Source organism: Arachis duranensis, chromosome 9, assembly GCF_000817695.3.
Source record: "Arachis duranensis cultivar V14167 chromosome 9, aradu.V14167.gnm2.J7QH, whole genome shotgun sequence".
NCBI classification, from domain to species: domain Eukaryota; kingdom Viridiplantae; phylum Streptophyta; class Magnoliopsida; order Fabales; family Fabaceae; genus Arachis; species Arachis duranensis.
In genome coordinates, this window is record NC_029780.3 from 118,804,587 (window position 1) to 118,823,320 (window position 18,734).

The window sequence follows — 18,734 nt, forward strand, 5'->3', positions numbered from 1 at the left end:
AAAATATTATGATGCTTAAAAGATGTTGTCTATTTACTAAAAAAAGTTAAAAAATAATATTTAATTTAAAAATATAACAATAAATAATTTTTAAAAAATCAAAACTTACTACAAAAGGTAAGTTAGGCAAAATTTAGGTACCAATTCATAGACACCATAGAATTGGCCAAATAAAAAAGACTTTGGTAGGATATTTATTAAGATTATTAGTTTTAGCATTAAAAACTTAAAAAAGATCTTCACTAAATATACATTATAATTTATAAATGCGCTAAATATCAATTTCCCCTTTTTTATAAAACAAGATTATATTAAGTGTAAGCAAAATTCAATTCAAATAAAAATGTGTTAATAAACTTTAGATAAAAACAGGTAGAAGCATCACGTCACGCGTTTCACATCTTTCAGGATCATTCTCTCTTTCTCGTCCTCCTCACTAAAACAACAACGACTACGCTCTAACGCGCGCGCGTGTTCGCCTTTTCTCTTTTGTTATTACCAGTCAAATCCATCTTTCCGAACGCTCCTGAATTTAGTGCGCACACAATGAATCTCGATTTGAATCATTTGTAGCTCCTCGAGATCTCTGATTACAGAATGCGTATTTCGAATTTCGTTTACTGTAAGTTCTCGACGGAGTATTCAGCTTTTTGAATTCTCGTAAACGCCTTTTTTTTGCTTAGCTAAGTGATGAAGGAACTGTAACAGAGAGGAAGTGGATGTGTGGAGAGAGGAATTCGATGGAGTTTTATAGATTTTTTTGTTTCTGTATGAGTGAAATTGCTGAAGAGTTCTAGTGAACTTCGCCTGTGAGAGGAAATCAAGGATCTGGTTCTATTTAGCGGTAGTAGAATGGAGATTATGGTGTGTGTGTGTGTGTTTAGTTACCGTATAGTAATGAACAGCGGTAGAAATGATATTTAATTATGCTTTGATTGTTAGGTGCTTTAAGATTTACAAAAATTAAATTCAGTAATCTATTGTTGATCCCTTCTCGTGATTGTTTCTGATCACTACTTAATTGTTAGAAATTTTTGGATATTGCATTGGAAATAAGTGTAGTTTGTCTTTTGCCGAATGACCAAGAAAATTGTGCTTATGCTTTGTGTGAAACAATCCACGGAGCTTGCTCCAGGGCCTCCTCCTAGTGAGGAAAGGTTTGGTGGTTGATGATTGTGGTATTTCCTGACATACGGGGGACATAGGGGGTTTTTAATGTTTAATACTATAGTTCAGTGCCAAACTTAGAACCGTATTTTTCTTTTGTTGAATTCAAAATCATCTACTGTTTTATTTATTTATATATTTCTTTTCTTATTGTTTTGTTTTGCTGATGTCAGGTTATTTGAAGTTCAAATAATAACTCTCGTTTTAGTTGCTACTTGAGCTGGATTTGGAGGTATTGTCATCTGGAAATCATTAGGAATAAGCGTACGTAAGCAAGAAGTTTGGTTTGCTTTGCTGCTTAGACTCAACTGTTCTATGTTCTGAACCAGTATTTAATTATTTTTGGGAGTTTTGAGGTTGATTAGGGGACAATATTCTGAAATAATTTTTTTTGGTAAAACTGAACTTATTGTTGTTCTAACTTATTACAGAAACAATATAATTGATTACTTCTTTACAATTCTTTTTTCAGCTTCATTTTATTATGAGTGAGTAGAATATCGGTTTTATTTACGTTGAAACACTATCTTTTGTTGGATTTTAAAACCATGTGCTTTGCTTCAGAAATCCTTTTGCAGAAGTAGTTTATGATAGCTATTATATCTTCATTTGATCTTCTTCCTTATTTTCCTTTTTACTTTTCCCCCCTTCTTTTTTTGGTTCCAAATTTTGTGGTTTACACTAAGTTTCATTTCTTGAAGCCTAGTGCACCCATTGAAGCAGATTCTTTTCATTATTTTAGGTGAAATTGGATTATTCACATTATTCATGTTTATCACAGCCAATTAGTTTGAGTGTTCATTACTTGTATTCATCCATTGCAGTTAGAACTGTGGGTTTGTTAGTACAAGGTAATCTTATCTCTTCTATGGTGTGTGGATACATTGAAAGCACAATATGGGACTTTTTGATGACTTGCCTTTGCCTGAAGACAAAGCTGTAAGCTTTCCTTTGTTACTTTCTAGATTTGTATTCAAAATGATTAATCACTGCTTTTCAGAGGGATTCTCTGCAATTGATTTATATTCTAAGGACTTTTGGCCTCACTGCTAGTGCTTGTAGATTACTGGAATAGAAATGGGGAAACTTTGAGCAGTTTGGTGCAGTAACCTAGGTTTATGTTCCAGAATAAGGCTCATGCCTTACAAGGGTGGGAGAACAACTTCTGTCCGATGTTATAATTATATCCTCAGTCTATTTCATCCTTGGTTCCAACAGAGTACACTAGTCTGAAGTAGGCCCATATTTGACCCCATTTGGTGCCAAAAGGCTGTTGTAACTGCAAACTGTTCTCATTATAACTTAAAATTGATTTCTTTTTCTTTTTCCTTTTTCGTAAACAAGGACAGAAGGATATTACAAAAGGCATGGAGGACCAGAAATCCTCAATTTATGGAAGGTTAAGATAGACAAAAAAAATACATCAACAGGCCAGACTTTGCAATCTGTCTGCATCTCTGAGAGGAAACCCCTCTATAAAAATCATGAACCGTGAAAGTTTGTACTTGTAGTTAAGAGGTTCTAAACATCTACTCTAAGATGTACTGGTTTTGACACTAAAATGCTATATATGATGCAAGTTTAGGATATGCCCGTATAATAATATCATAAGTCTCTGCTGCTTTAAAATAAAGCAGCAGAAAAACCACCAGACGCTGACACTTTTCCCGTTTAATGCTTCAGATTGGCTCGCAAAGTCCTCACCTCTTCATGGTCTTTTCAAACCAACTTAGCTTTGCTCAACAGATAGGATTACTTTTATTTAATGGCCTTCTTTTACCACTATGCAAGTTATATTAACCAAAGTTGTATGCATCACATGAGGGATTCATTGCTATTTTATACTAAAATTATCTTTTACTTCTAGCTAATAATTTGAAGCGTAGATTGTTTGCTCCAAAACCTTCATTGATATATCTAGTTTTCTATTGCTCTTTGTCGTGTGTTAATCTCTCTAATTTGTGATAATTTGAGTCTTTCTGCTCTACCGAAATGCAGTATTTGAGACGTGAACTCGCTAAAATAGATGAGAGTTGGACTGTTGCTCGTTTTGATTCACTACCTCATGTTGTTCACATTTTGACGTCAAAAGATCGTGATGCTGCTGCACAATTGTTGAAGGAGCAAAGTGATGTTGTTGAGGAGGTTGTGGATGAAGTAGTACAAACCTATCATAGTGGCTTCAACAAAGCTATCCAAAACTATTCCCAGGTTTCTTAATATTTCATTCTCATGGGTTCTTTTTAAAATTGTTATGTTGACCCGGGAACAATTGGTTCAAACTGCCAGTACTTCACAACTGAAACTTCTGGGAGTTTGATTGTGGGTGTTAATGGAGGTCCACCTTCAGATTATAGTTCCTTAAATTTCCCATTTACTTTGCATCCCACTTAATGGGAAATGGTTGATGGTTATTGTTTTCGTTGTTCTTATTGTTGTTCAATTTATTGTGCTATAAACTTCCTATTGTAGTTTTGGCAGTTGTTACTTTGTAGAATTCTTAAGAGTTTGCCACTTCCCTCTTGTTTACATAGAGTAACTGAATTAGGATTGGCCTTTCATTATGATTTTCCATTTAACAAATATCTTGTTTATCTTCAGATCTTGAAGCTTTTCAGTGATTCCACTGAGAGTATCTCTGTCTTAAAGGTAGATTTGGCAGAGGCAAAGAAGCACCTTAGTGCGCGCAATAAACAATTGCATCAATTATGGTATCGCTCAGTTACATTGCGACACATAATCTCCTTATTGGATCAAATTGAAGGCATTGCTAAGGTCAATCCTTTATTTCCCAACTGTTTACTGTTTTTTTATTTCTTGATTCAATTGCATTGCTTTGTTTGTTGCTGATTAAAAGACAGTATCGTGTCAGAACTTACGCTAGCTTCCTCTAATAGTCTAATTATATTTGCTATGACTTGGAGTCACTTTTTGCCACTTTAACAGTTTGGGATAGAATAAACAGTATGCAAAATTGCATTTTCAGTTTCATATCCAGTGTGCTACATCTGTACATGTGTAGAACTTTTGTAGTAGTTTTAGCTGTGAAGCACATAATGACCTCAAAATTCATTGAAGCTATGGAACTAGACTTATATACAGAGACATTATAACTCGTGAAAGCTCACTGTGCTTGGAATGGCGATGAAATTAGGCTAATGCTAACAATTATCTTCCTGTGAATCAATGCTATTGTGGATTTTCATTCTTAGCATAGTGATACCAATGCACTACTATAGATATTTGATCAACCATGGTCTATTGCTGCATCAAGGAGCTTCTAGACTAGAATTCTCCAGTATTGAAGCACCAAGAATTTATGTTGGGATTTTTTTTTCTTATATTGATATAAAGATAGTTTATAATCAATAGAATTCAAATATACTTAGTATGACTCAATGGATCACTTTTTTTTATAAGTATTTTTTATGGATTCTACTCACCCGCCAATCCAATGAGATATGGTATGCTACAAGTGAATATTTACGACAAGAAGTGAGTCCCAATTTTAGGATGACCAACCCCGTAAATCCAGTTCATATAATGTCTTTCTCAGGTGCTAGAGGAAATGCATCTCAAGGTTGCATTTTCTGCTTGCATGTATACATTTGTGCATGCTTCCTGATTTCTTTTAAACTTTTTGTTTTAATTGCTTTCTTTTCTGTTATCTGTTTAAACTTCTCTATCTTTCATGGAGGATTTTGAGTCTGAAGATCTAAGTTGCAGGTTCCAGCACGTATAGAGGAGCTCATTGCTGAGAAGCAATTTTATGCTGCAGTTCAATTGCAAGTGCAGTCTATGCTGATGCTTGAGAGAGAAGGTCTCCAAACTGTAGGATTTCAACTCACTCACATTTTATCCTATTTTCTTCTTATTTTGAGTAGGAACCTGCTATTTTTCATTAATAGTTCCCCACCTTGGTTCTGCACTTCACTTGGTATTTTAGTTAAAAGGAGCAAGTGATTTGTACAGATAAAAGGGCAAACATACTAAAAGCAGGTGATACGATATCCATCATATCAGAAAATCTATAAAGAAACAAAGAACAGATGTGGCTAAACAAATACAACAAAGCTGTTGCATCTGTCTGCTTGTTAGATATTAATATTGCCTCAAGAAGACTAAGAATGTGAGAAAGTCCTGTGTGTCATAGAGAGCTATAATTGTTATTCTATCCTCTATTATATGGAAAGGCAAAGGGATGCCTCTGAAAATGCCAATCATTTAGTTGGTTATATCATTATTCTACATTTCATTGAGATTATTGCTGGTTGATTTTTTAATTATTTAATTTTAAATATTTTACTTCTAACTTCAGATGCTTAATAGGTATAGCTCAATTGAAGTTCATTATTTTCAAGCATATCATCAAACCTATGCATAATGTCTTATCAAGAGTGTGTAATGAAATCCATGTAGCTTACCCCATCTAGCATAACAAAGCTTGGCGGCTGCTGTTTAAGATTTATGTTAACTTTGGCTTGAGTAGAAAACTAGAAATGGTATAAGAACCAAAACTGGACATCTGAAAAAAAAAAGGTCAACCTTCCTGTTGCCTTCCCTTTTTTATTTTCTCATGGCCCTCATGGCTCATATCTTTGCAGTTACTCGATCATTATTTATAGTTTCTTCATTTTTTTTGTCATAATTATTTCATTATTTGACATGTGGCCCAGGTTGGTGCACTTCAAGATGTCCGCTCAGAATTAACAAAGTTACGTGGAGCCCTCTTTTATAAGATCTTGGAGGATTTGCATGCACATCTATACAACAAGGGCGAATATAGGTATAATTTTTTTTTTCCATTATGATCTGTAACTTTGAACATCATGCTAAGGTATTGGGGTTTATACTTCTGAAATGCTTTTTTAGTTGTTCTATTTTGTGCATATATACTTCCAATGCTTTTTTCCCTTTTACTACTATTTTTTCAACTGTTTCCATGTATCATTTGTTTGGAAACATTTGGATTTCATGGAGGTTGTTTATGGAATTTACAACAAATATGTAATCTGTCCTCATTCTTGAGTTTTAAGTTGTGATTTATTCAACTTATGAAGTTATGTTTGAACTGCTCTTTCTGCAGTGCTGCTGGCTCAACTATGCTAGAAAATGATGATGAAGTACCAACCACCACAGCCGTTGCACTCACTGCACATAATTCACAACCACTATCTCGAAGAACAAGGTTACTGAAAGGTGACACTCAGACTGCTCTCCAGGTTGATGGATCATATAAGCCCGGATCTGTGGATGGGGGGTAATACTGGCCAAATGGATCACTATCTCTATCTTCTTGTTCTGTACTGTATAAACTATGTTAATGAATTCTTGTCGACACTTCATACAGTTCCTTATTGTTCATTTCATTCTTGATGATTAGGACCTGATTGCCTTTGCAGTAGGTAGACTAATTAGTTCTGGGAAATTGCTTTGTCTTATGTTCGTCAAGAATTGAAAAGGTTTTCGAGTTCTCTTGTGAATAACTAAGGAAACTGGTTTCTTCATTATATGATGTGAATATGTGTTAGTTTGATGTTCTTGCTAAAAATTGTTATGTAGAAGTTTAGTTCTTAGCAATTTTTACAAGACAGTTACATTACTTTTCAGCTCTTTCCTGCTTTGACTTCATTGATTTTGATGTACTAGAATGTTGCGTAGTTATAATGTATTGTTTTCAATGATGGCTACAATAGCATTAATTAAGTAATTGCTATATTGTGGTGGGTACTAGTCTTCAGTCCAAACTCTATTTTATTAAACCTCTTTTGTGACATCTTTAGGGGTTTTCCATTTTGTTGCAAAGCACATGGTCTGTTTAGAGGTATTATTTTACTGAATATGTTAAAAAGTTTGGAAGGGTCTACTTCAATGATAGATTTTACTCTTGTTTATTACCATGCTTTTAGAGATGATTACTTGTCCTAGTTTTTGCATGCTTCATCTTTTAAAATCTCAATAAACTTTTTCTTTCTTTCTTTATAAGATTCCTCCAATGTAATGATTGACAACTTTATTTTCATATTGCATGCATGATCTGCTGTCTACTTTCTTCTTTCTTCTTCTTCATCATCATAATCATCCTTTTTTTCCTTTTTGTTTTCTTGTGTTAGGGTTATAATCTTTTGTGATGCTGATTCTGGCATGGCTGATGTATTCCTGATTCTTCTTTCTTTCTTTTTTTTATTAATTTTTTAAAAACAAATTTTATGTTCCTTTTGAGAGGAGACCATTTGATTTTGGAGTCCTTATATGCTGGTCTTTGCATTTGTTTTATACACATGAATGTTACTTTACTTGTATATACAATTTGCATTTCAGTTTTGATGGCCATGATGGGGAAGGCACTTTGGAGTCCAATGGTAGTGATGTACCAAAGGATGCTACAATTGCTCTACATGAAATGCCAACATGGCTTTCCAATTCAACTCCTGATGAATTTCTTGTATGAACCACTTATTTTTATTGACTATAATCCTTCTTGATTTAATGGTGATCTGTAATCTTTGGAGCTAAACTTTTGACTTTCTTGTGCATAGGAAACAATCAGAAAGAGTGATGCTCCACTTCATGTCAAGTATCTTCAAACCCTGGTTGAGTGCCTTTGCATGCTTGGCAAAGTTGCAGCAGCTGGTGCTGTGATATGGTTTGTTATCTACATAACATTTTATTCTTATTGCTTTTTGTGGAATAACTCTGATATCTTTGGTGGGCGACGGCCATCCTTAGATCACTTCCTCTTGGCAAGTTTTGTTGGGCTTATGAGAAAGCAGGAGGGAAAATCTTTGTAGCAACTATATGTGACACCTTTTTTTTTTATCCCTCTGGGTTTGTTCTTTTTAATATGTTTTCTTTTTGTTAATTGATTCTATTTGTCTCAGCAAGTTTTTGATTTATCTAAAAGAAACAAGAACAATTCTGATTGAAGGATATTGTAACAAGGTATTGAGAGTAAGAAAGAAACAATTAAACATGAACTAAAGGGCATTTGGGCTGGAACAAATTTACGCACCTTTATAGCTTTTCAGGAAAGATGTTGTAATGGGATAGAATTAGGCAGACATCTAGATTGTGTAAGGCACATGGCTTAAGGCATGTTGAGAACATAATGAATAATCACACTTCAGATATCATGTTACTTAACAGCTGTTAGTCTGTTACTTAAGGTGAAACCTAGCATTCTAGGCATTTTTAAAGCAGCAACAAAAACAGAGAAAACTTCTTGTAAAACTTTATGCATCCTAAAGTTAATCCTTCTTCAAGGAAAGCTTCTTCGACCAGTTAATTAGTGACTATTGAAAAATTTGAATTTTATTGTCATAACATGCCACTGAAACGAATCAGGATGTGAATTTTAGTGGGGGGGTGTGTGGGTTTAGAAAATGCGAGTGTCTTACTTCATTGTATCATTATTAGGGTCTCGCATACTAGTGCCTTTCACTTGTTAAGGATACTGCAGATGGAAAAATTTTGATACAAATGCAAATTAAATGTTAATGTTTTAAGTTTTTTTTTATACATTTAACGCATTGGAAAAACCAATTCTTTCTTCTTCACACTCGTAACTGCTTCCCTTAGGACACCCTTTAGCTAGTTCCGTATTGTTGTTGTTGTTGTTATTATTATTGCCGGGTAATATGGTGTAATAACCTTTATCTATTTTATCATGTCAGCCAAAGATTGCGACCAACAATTCATGAAGTTATTATGTCCAAGATAAAAGCTCATGCAGAGCTTTTGAATTCATCTGCATCTAGTCAAGACTCCCGAGTTGGCACAGGAGGCCTACACTTTATAAAAGGTCAACTAGAAAGCTATCAGATGCCAAAAAAGAAGCGAAAGAATGGAATATTTGTCAATGGGACTCTCTTGGCTGTGAGCCCTGTATCACCTCTTATGGTTCCTGGCGGTAAAGCTCAGGTTGCTGCAAAGGAGCTTCTTGATTCAATTTTGGATGCTGTTGTTCGAATATTTGGTGAGACACAAGTATTTCACGCATTCTCTTTTCTAGGTTGTGTTCAAAAGCAAATTTGTATTCTCATATGTGACTCTTCAGAGAACCATGTTATTGTTGGGGAGCTTTTGGAAGCTAAAGCCAGTCATCATGTTGAAATCAACACTCCAAAATCAATGTCAGTTGATGTAAATTGGAACCCTGAGTCTGAAGCATCTCAAGTCACTGGAGGTTACAGTATAGGTTTCTCCCTGACTGTGTTACAGGTAGTCTATATGCATGGGCATTTAACTGCTAGATATTTGATTTAAAAAAGATGAGGAAATGTTTACGGATATGTTGCTGCTAATAGAATTTAGTACACTTCTAATTTCTCTGTACTTGCTAAGTTATCATAGAATATGTGGATCAACATACATGTTTGTCGTTGTCAAGATACCACTAAGAAACGTTACATGCTTGTGGGGATTTGGTGTAACATTTTCCCCCCACTTTCTCTTCCTCTCGCACTCTTCTGCTTTTCCCTCATTAAGGATGGTTTTGCTGTTGACTGTAGTGAGAGTGATATAACATGCTGTCAAACACCTTAATTTATGCTCCAATTCAAGGAAACTGTATGAAACTAACCTGTCTTATGAACATAAAGTATCCTACATTATTCTTGAATGTGCATGTTGGATGTAGTCCTTTTTATTGTTTCCTTTGACTATAGTTCTTCACTTTTTTAACAGAGTGAATGCCAACAACTTTTATGTGAAATTCTGCGGGCCACTCCTGAAGCTGCTTCTGCTGATGCTGCTGTACAAACAGCTAGACTTGCAAGTAAAGCCCCCTCAAAAGACAAGAGGCAAGTGCCTTAATTTCTATTGCTATTTTAATTGATGATAACTGCTCAATCCTTTTTTATGTGTTAATATCTCCTCTATTTGAAGCTGTTACTAATTTAAATATTGTGTAGGGGTCCTTTTGCTTCATCAAATTCCAAAAGCTAAGAATAACAATCCATTAAGAAGCTGACATAAGAATTATTCCATTTGGATCCACTGTTAATGTTCTAATTTAGGATTATATGGTTTTTTACTCAAATAAGCTCTGCTTGTTGGTAAATAGTAGTTAATAGTGTAATTGTTGTTTCTTTTAAGAAGAATGATATTAGATAGATAAGTAGAGCCTTCCGGTGAGAAACAATCCATCATTGGGCTGTCTCGCCCTGGTTATATTATGTTGGTGGTTATTACATTGGCAAGCACAGAATGCTATATGATGCAATTTGAATCAATTTGTGTCTCACGGCCCAAATAATAAGTTATCTTTTGTGTGCTTTCTATCTTATAAATCAATCTACATTTACCTTCTGTTGACAAAGAAACGATTCGAGAGAAGAAGGAATTTGATCCTTCCCAAATGTGGGAACTCTTGGGCATCACATGTGCGCCTTTAGCATTAGAGAGAGTGAATGTAATCTGCTGTAATAATATTTGCATTCTGATGCTAAATTTTTGCTGTTAATGATTACTCTCTCTTAATGATTGCAGGGATAAATCAGAAGATGGCCTTACTTTTGCTTTTCGCTTTACAGATGCTACAATATCTGTTCCTAACCAGGGTATGCTGAATTCTATTAGAGGAGTAAAGTATACTTTGTAATAACAAGTTAAGGAATTTTGCTGCCGTAGGTTTACATTGCAAGATATGTTATGAGATTTGGATTGCATACTGAAGTGTAGCAATGGCTTCTCAAAAGAATGTTTAGTTGGATTTAGTCATTTATGCATGTCCAATATTTTTAGCTTTGCTAGACTGATACTTGTGCAGACTCTATCCTCACAAACCTCTCGAAGACTACGGATTTGGATAACTCCTTGGTCCCACTATTAACATCTTTTGAACACTTCCAGATCAATCTATGTTGGATCTTAACACCTTGGTCCCACTGTAATCTGTCTATGCATTAAGCACAGTATATGAAATGACAAGTGCTTATAATAGGAACATTTGCCCTCTTTCGCCTTTTCTACAAATCCAGATTGTTCCTTTGTCAGTTAATTAAGAAACTCTCTTATTAGTATGCTTGAAACCAGAACCATATCTGTGATAACTTTTTATTTATATATCATTTATAGAAGATTTTATAATATCATTTATTTTTTACTCCACTTGCAGTTTGTGCTCTAATGATGAGTCATTGTCTTTCTTCTGAAGATAGTTTATACCAGTGTTGTTATTTTTTTTCCCTCTATATCATTTGCTTGTTTATGCTTTCTCATTTCCAATATTTATGTTTGATTACATTAATATTTAGGAGCTGATCTTATTCGCCAAGGATGGAATAGGAAGGGTCCCAATGTGCTGCAAGAGGGTTATGGTTCTGCAGCAGTTTTGCCTGAAGAAGGCATATATTTGGCAGCTGCCATATACCGACCTGTGCATCAGGTGTTGTGTACTGGATTACCACACTTTCTCCTGCCTCGTGTAAACTGGCTTTATGGCTTTCCTGACCTGATTCTTTATGCAGTTCACAGATAAAGTTGCTTCTATGTTGCCAACAAAGTATTCCCAACTTGGGTGAGCTCAGAACCATCTCACTGTTTCTTGTCATATATTTGTCTCAGATCCCTTCAAATTAAGTGTGCTATATTATTATTTATTTTTACGTGCCGTAATGAATGGCAATGTGCTTATTCATTTTACTTTGTTCTAAATCAGTATTGTGGAACATTGTTGGGTTTTGAGTGGATAGTTGGTGCTCAAATGTTGAGCACATAATGCTCTGCTTAATTTTTTTTTCATGAGCAGAATAATTGGCCCTTTCTCAACATAAATTATGAGTGAAATCATTTGTAAAAATGATTTTTAAGTGTTAAAGAGAGTGGATACAAGGCAAAAACGTTATGTTAGACAATCTATTGTGTGGTCTGGTTTTCAGCTTTTCTGTTAAACTAGCCAGACAAGGCTGGTTTTCTGAACTATAAGAGTATATTCCTAGTTCAATGGGAACACAGTAGAGTGCTTGATCTTTGCCAGCTGTTAAAACCAACAGTAACTTCCTTGGAGTAGTTTGAATATTGTAACTCTAGCTTGCTCAGCAAGCTATCTCATCTCCCAAATTTCTCTGGTGTAACTGCCTCTCATCATATAACATAGTCATTCCCACTCTACATCTCTGTCTGTCTATCTGTCTGCTTTCCTGTCTCTCTCTGGCTGTGGGCGCGTGCATCATTGTCACAGAGCCAGTTTGGTTTATTAATTTTTCAAACTATATATCCATTATATTGGTCATTTTACCATTATGTATAGTGAACATAATTAAGTGACAATCTCTCCACTACGGTTAGATATAAAATAGCAATAATATGATTTCTAGTTGGTTGCAACTGTCTATTCTTGCTCACGATCGGATCCATGCATACAGAGTTGCAATCAACAATTAAGCCTTGTGTCTATGAAAAACAGGAACCAACAATGTGGTTGATAAGACTATTAGGGTCCCACTACTATATGGGTTAGTTACCATTTGAAAGAGTTAGCTAAGAGTAGTTAGTTGTAATTGATCTGTTACATGTTTAGTAGATGCAAGGGGGTATAGTCATTTGAGTAATTGTGAGTCTTGAGAGAGTTGAGAGGTCTCTTGAAATATCCTCTCTATTGGTGTAAACTCATCATGAAACATTACTTTTCAAAAAGTCACAAATCTTCTCTTCCTTAATGATTCTGTAGAACTTTTGAATTGTTATTTGTTAAAGCAGAGAAAGTATAGGCCTCAACATACACGGAGGTATTTGGTTAGGGTATTGAATTGCATCTGCTAGTTACATGTTCAATGCATCATTAGCATCTTTCTCTTCCTTTCCTTTGCTTAAATTTTGTGATCCAATAGAAATCTTCAGAGGCATTAGAGCATATTAAATAGGGGAAAATGCAATTTACCTCCCTGAAGGTATTTTGGAAGAAAAGGTAGCAAAAGGCCCAGGTTGTTGAATTGCCCCTTTTGAAAGTTTTAAGAGAATTGTTTTGGGGGTTTTGTGGGTTGGGGGTGGCAGGTGGGGTTTACAATTGCATTTCTATACTAAATATCCATTTTAGAAATGAATTCTGGTTATTTCTACTGTCTTATTGACTACTGGTTCCTAGCAAATTCCAAAATGTATTTCCAAGCCCAAAAGTTGTTGCTTTCATAATGAATTAGTCTGTGATGCTGTCATCTTTGTGAATTTCAGGAATGATGGATTACTAGCTTTTGTGGAGAACTTCGTGAAGGACCACTTCTTACCCACCATGTTTGTAGACTACCGAAAAGGAGTACAGCAGGCCATTTCAAGCAAGTCTTCTAAACCATTCTCCCTGTTTCTTTCTAAAGCTCTTATTTTAGAACCCCTGCTGGCCCAGTGGATTTTTTTTTAAATTTTTTATTTGTGTGTATCATGACATTTATGTTGAAACATCTGAATTGTCATATGTCAATTATACATTAAAAAGTTTATTTGGTAGCCATGGGAATTCTGTGATATAGTTTAATCAAGTTGGGATTTACTAACTAAAGGACAGACTTGAACAATTTCAAAGTTACCAACTAATGTTCTGGGTATCAGGTTCTCAGGACTTGATTGTTAGTAAGAGTATACTTTACGTTTAGCTCAGTCTAAAAGATTCAAAAACAAGAAGCATGCAACTATATTAGAGTGGTTGGTAAGGGAGGATCTCTTATCATCCTGTCATCTTATTTGATTCTTCTCTAAGTCTTAATGATACTCTTCTTTTATCAGGGGAAAAAATGTTATTTTACCCAAAAAAGTTCTCTTATCCTTCAAGTTGCAAATGTCTGCCACATACTTGCTGTGTATTTGATGTTTGAATAGCGAAACTTACAATATAAAATTTAAAAGAAGCTGAAGAAGTTGCCTAAAGCATGTTATGATAGCGTATCTTGTTGAGGCCTGTGGTGCACTGAACACTTTTGACATGCTTTCTATATTAAAGATGGAATATGAATATTGATTGATTCATGGATTAGTTATAGTCCTAAGAGGCCCTTATTATAAGCTTGTTTTAGTATTTGATCTAAGGTTTATATTTTTAGGTCCAGCTGCTTTTCGTCCAAGGGCACATTTGGCTGCTTATACACCATCAATTGAGAAGGGTCGACCTGTATTACAAGGACTATTGGCTATAGATCACTTAACAAAGGAGGTAAGTTTTAACTAAATATTCTTAATATGGTAAGAAAGGTTTTAATTTCTACTTTTTTTCCTGTCAAATAACATCATTATGAGTATGACAAGATAGGACAAATGGGATTTGGAGCTTGAACATTATTATTTTATTTTTTAGGGTACAAAGAAAGGGGGTTTTGAACCCAGGGTACAAGGGAAGGGGGAACTCTATCCTAATCATCTACCCCATTTAGGCTAATCCCAGTTGGCTAGCTTGAACATTATTTGATGATTATCCTTGATATTTAATTTCATCTGTGGTTTGAGAATGCAGATATGCTCCCTTATAATTTACTGGATCTAATTTGCTGCAGGTGCTTGGCTGGGCACAAGCAATGCCCAAATTTGCTAGTGATCTTGTGAAGTATGTGGAAACTTTTCTGGAGAGGACTTATGAAAGATGCCGGGCTTCATACATGGAGGTACTTTTATCCCTCCTTTGGGACAAACTTTCAGCAAAGTGAAAAGAGAAATATACCACACAGGAAATACATCATTCAAGTAGAATTTATACAGAAACGGGAACAAAGCATAAGTTTTAGGGGATCAAAGACAGTTATGACCTATTGGCTGAACAGTACTGAGAATCAAAAGACAGTTATGGCCTATTGGTCACAAGTTTACTCACTATAATTCATTTACTATCAGTACAAATATACTCTTTAATGATCGGAAGGGATGTTTTTGTGAGTGGATGTCATGGGAGATTAAAACCATTTAGTGCTTACACAGTTACACTAATGGTTTCAACTCTTGAATTGAGTTGGTCTTGAGATTGTTAGTTGTGGAGCTTTATATGTGCATGCTCCTTACCACTTACAGAGTTAGAAGAGAGCTCCTTAACAAATCTATAAATGTTAGTTTTTCCATAGTGGCATTCTGATGTACTATTTTCTAATATTTAAGTCAAATTGTATTTCAGGCTGTTCTTGAGAAGCAGAGTTATATGCTTATTGGGAGGCATGATATTGAAAAATTGATGAGGCTAGACCCCTCAAGTGCGTATTTACCGAATGTACTTGATCAATCTAACATGCAAAGTAATTCCTCTGACGCTGAAACAATTGAGGCTGAATTAGAACTAAGTGAACAACTGCTGCGTTTGTGTCCCATTAAGCAGGTTTGTGACTTCGTTTATGCTAATAAGTTACTTATTGAAATAATTTTTTTTCCTTCTTGATTTTTGGTATTTATTTTACCGACTTGGAAGGAACAGATTTTCATGTTTTACATTTTTGCTAAAAGTTGTTCTCGTTATTACGCATTGCCAGTTACGTTGTTGTAGTTTTGCCTCAGGAAAACCTAATTCATGATGGAAACAAGCTTATTTTGTTAGCATCTCTTAGTGACTCGTTGGAGTATGTTGCAGACTCAATTGAAAGGTGAGTTTCTTTAACTGCTGCATATACTGCATATAAACCAAGAATATATGCAAGACTATTAAGATTGTCATTGAGATCGAACAATTACATAATTATATTAGTTTGGGCACTTGCAATGATTCCACCTGGAAACAACTTCGTTTTTTGGATATTGTAGTGGAGCTCTGAGTAAAATTGCAATCTTTTTAGAATCCATGATGCAGCCTATTATACCCAGACCATCATTCTGGGTAAAGCAGGAAACCGGTATAGAGTTGCCCAACTAGTAGTAAAAAAACCTTGGATTTTTTGCTTGCAACTCCAGAGTCCAGATCTTCTGTTGTGTGTAGCTCGGTCTGCAATACTCGCACAAATCTGCTTGCTAAGAGTCTGTGATCTGTGATACTGGCCTGTGTGCAACTCTGGGTTGGTTCAGTTTCAGCATGGCCCATGTGAACTTTGTCCAAAAAGATGCCTAAGTGGTTAGAAAGCCTATCCTAGTCATATCATTAAGTGATAGACACATTCCCTGAACACCTGGCATAGGATATCTGGTGTGTGAACTTTGTAGATGTGGCCAAATGTGTCGGTGACCCAATATCAATGATGATACCTGATACCATCTCAAGATTGTGGACCTAACTAGAACACCTCAAGTTTGCAGTCAATTGCAGACCTAAGTACACTTTCAAACCCACCACAAAGGTGGAGGAATGCCCATGTGTTTATATAGATTATCTTAGCCATATAGGCAATATGTTATAGGGCTCGACTTATTGATTCCTAAATGAAAGAAATTATATCCTTCTTTTCAATCATAGGGCAGTATTTTTGTGGTGCATAAATTTTGTGCAATTTGCAGGCTTGGACAGGCAACTCAAAGCTCAAATCATGTTGAAGGAAACTATCATCATGCTCGTTCAGACAGTGCGCCTCCAAGGACTCTTGCATCATTTGCTCAAGATTATAGGAAATTGGCTGTTGATTGTCTAAAGGTTTTACGTGTAGAGATGCAATTAACAACAGTATTTCACATACAGGTTTGTCACCAGCATTATTGTTTGTCTATATCTGTGGAAGAAATAACACTGATAGTTAATTGCTCCATTTATTCTGAGTATCACAATTTTGGGCAGGATATGGGATCTAAAACTTACTTGGATGACCAAGATGCTGAAGAGCCAGATGACTTCATCATTGCGCTCACTTCACTGGTGCACCTTTTATCTTTGCATAATGTGATTGTGAATATTCTTAGTTTTATCTGGAATGGATCAAGAAAAAACATTGCAGGAGTAACTAAATACCATAATAACTTGTAACACCAACTTACTAAACCAGCTAATCCAAAATTCTAAAATATTTTTGTAATGATTTAAAATGTTATAATCAATCTCAAACTTTGAAACCTAAAAAGAGAGTAACTGAAACATAATGGTGAACTTTTATGAGGTTTGGTATTCCTGTTTAATGATTCCAAAGATGTAGCATGTGCTTATGCTAGGCAAACTGTTTATCTTTACTTTTTTGTGGGACCTCCAGATTACTGAGAGAGATGAAGAAATAGCTCCTTTTGTTTCAAATGCAAAACGGAGTTACATATTTGGAGGAATTTGTTTTGTTGCAGCACATAAATTTATTCAGGTATGCATATATAGTTTCCTACATTTTTTTACTGTAGAGGAACACTCCACTTTTTTTTAATGTTTGAGGATGTATCTTCAGTTTAAACATTTGTTTTATTTCTTTTCATTTCACTGCTAATGATAGGATAAACTTATTATTTATAGGCTTTGGGGGATATGGATTCTATTAATCTTTTTGGAGTTCAGCAGATATGTCGAAATTCCATTGCATTGGAACAGGTAATTAATGTTTTTTCTTACTATTCGCCTTAAAGTTTGAGACATTGGAAAAAATAAAAATTAAAAGTCGTCTGTTGGAACTGTACTGACACATAAATCAATCAGAATTAGTGGTACAAAGATGAAATTGGAAATACATGGGGATTTAAAAAGAACAAAACTCCCACGCTGAAATTTGACTGCCATAGTGACAATAATGGTCATTTTGCAGGCGCTAGCAGCAATTCCATCCATAGATAGTGAAGCAGTCCAACAGAGGTTGGATCGAGTCCGCACCTACTATGAACTATTAAACATGCCATTTGAGGCAAGCAAACTGAATCGATGGCTTCATATTGATTTTAATTTTTAGCAGGTCATCTTATCTTGCTATTCCTATTTCTGACACAGGCCTTGCTTTCATTCATTACGGAACATGTACACTTGTTTAGTGCTTCTCAGTAAGTTGATTGAAAAACTGCTTATTATCCCCATTTTCTTGGAATCATTGAATTTCTATTAACATTAAATTTCTGCAGGTATGCCAAACTTCTTAAGGTTCAGGTCCCTGGAAGGGAGATTCCTCCTGACGGTCGAGATCGAATATCTGAGTTGTTATCACTTTAGTGTGGTAGTGTGTTCATTCATTTGTTGATATTCCATAGTTTGTTTTGATACGGTGGGCAGCTAGCAGCACATAGATTTCTGAATGTTGTTTCTGAAAACAATGGTGATGGAACAACCCCGTTGTAGATGTCCAGTTTTTGGTGAAGTTAGAACTGGGTGGGCCCCTAGTTTAAATATAGTTACGGTTCTGCCCTCGATGATAGCGTTTCCATTTTCCCTCTGATTTGTATGTAATTAATTGATCATGTTATGTGTCCATTTTTGGGTGCTGTTTTTCTTTTCGGTTGAGTTGGGAATTCATTTCATTTCAGGCCAATATCAAGAACCTGAAAATCGAGTGTATATTATTTTTCATGCCAAAGATCCTGTATTTTCCTTCTATAATTGTGTTGCCTATTTTAGTTAAACTGAAATTTTGTCGAGAGGCAGAAGACTGTATTATAATTTATAACTGTTGTCCGGAAAAAAAATAAAAAGAATATACTACATTATAGCTGATATTCTTGCTATTATACGATCTGGATGTTGAACATTTGAACTTCCACTAAATCTTATAAGAAATTAATTTTTA

The 18,734-nt window shown here is 35.1% G+C and overlaps 1 protein-coding gene across 2 annotated transcripts; it reads left to right on the plus strand.

Moving 5' to 3' along the window:
- The first annotated feature begins 530 nt into the window (after positions 1-530).
- LOC107467949 (exocyst complex component SEC8) lies at positions 531-18,672 on the plus strand. 2 transcript variants are annotated; one of them, XM_016087178.3, is made up of 28 exons: positions 531-622; positions 1,341-1,431; positions 1,992-2,106; positions 3,166-3,378; positions 3,769-3,942; positions 4,894-4,998; positions 5,844-5,953; positions 6,254-6,427; positions 7,489-7,612; positions 7,707-7,813; positions 8,841-9,142; positions 9,224-9,387; positions 9,853-9,968; positions 10,657-10,727; positions 11,424-11,554; positions 11,637-11,686; positions 13,339-13,439; positions 14,199-14,308; positions 14,646-14,753; positions 15,254-15,451; positions 15,628-15,713; positions 16,555-16,732; positions 16,829-16,906; positions 17,235-17,336; positions 17,483-17,557; positions 17,769-17,864; positions 17,948-17,997; positions 18,076-18,672. In XM_016087178.3, the coding sequence occupies exons 3-28, from the start codon at positions 2,065-2,067 to the stop codon at positions 18,161-18,163; spliced, it is 3,153 nt and encodes a 1,050-aa protein (XP_015942664.1). In that variant the 5' UTR covers positions 531-622; positions 1,341-1,431; positions 1,992-2,064; the 3' UTR covers positions 18,164-18,672. The 2 variants fall into 2 exon arrangements, with proteins under 2 accessions (XP_015942664.1, XP_015942665.1); XM_016087179.3 differs by having other exon boundaries at positions 533-622; positions 1,341-1,399.
- Positions 18,673-18,734: the final 62 nt, after the last annotated feature.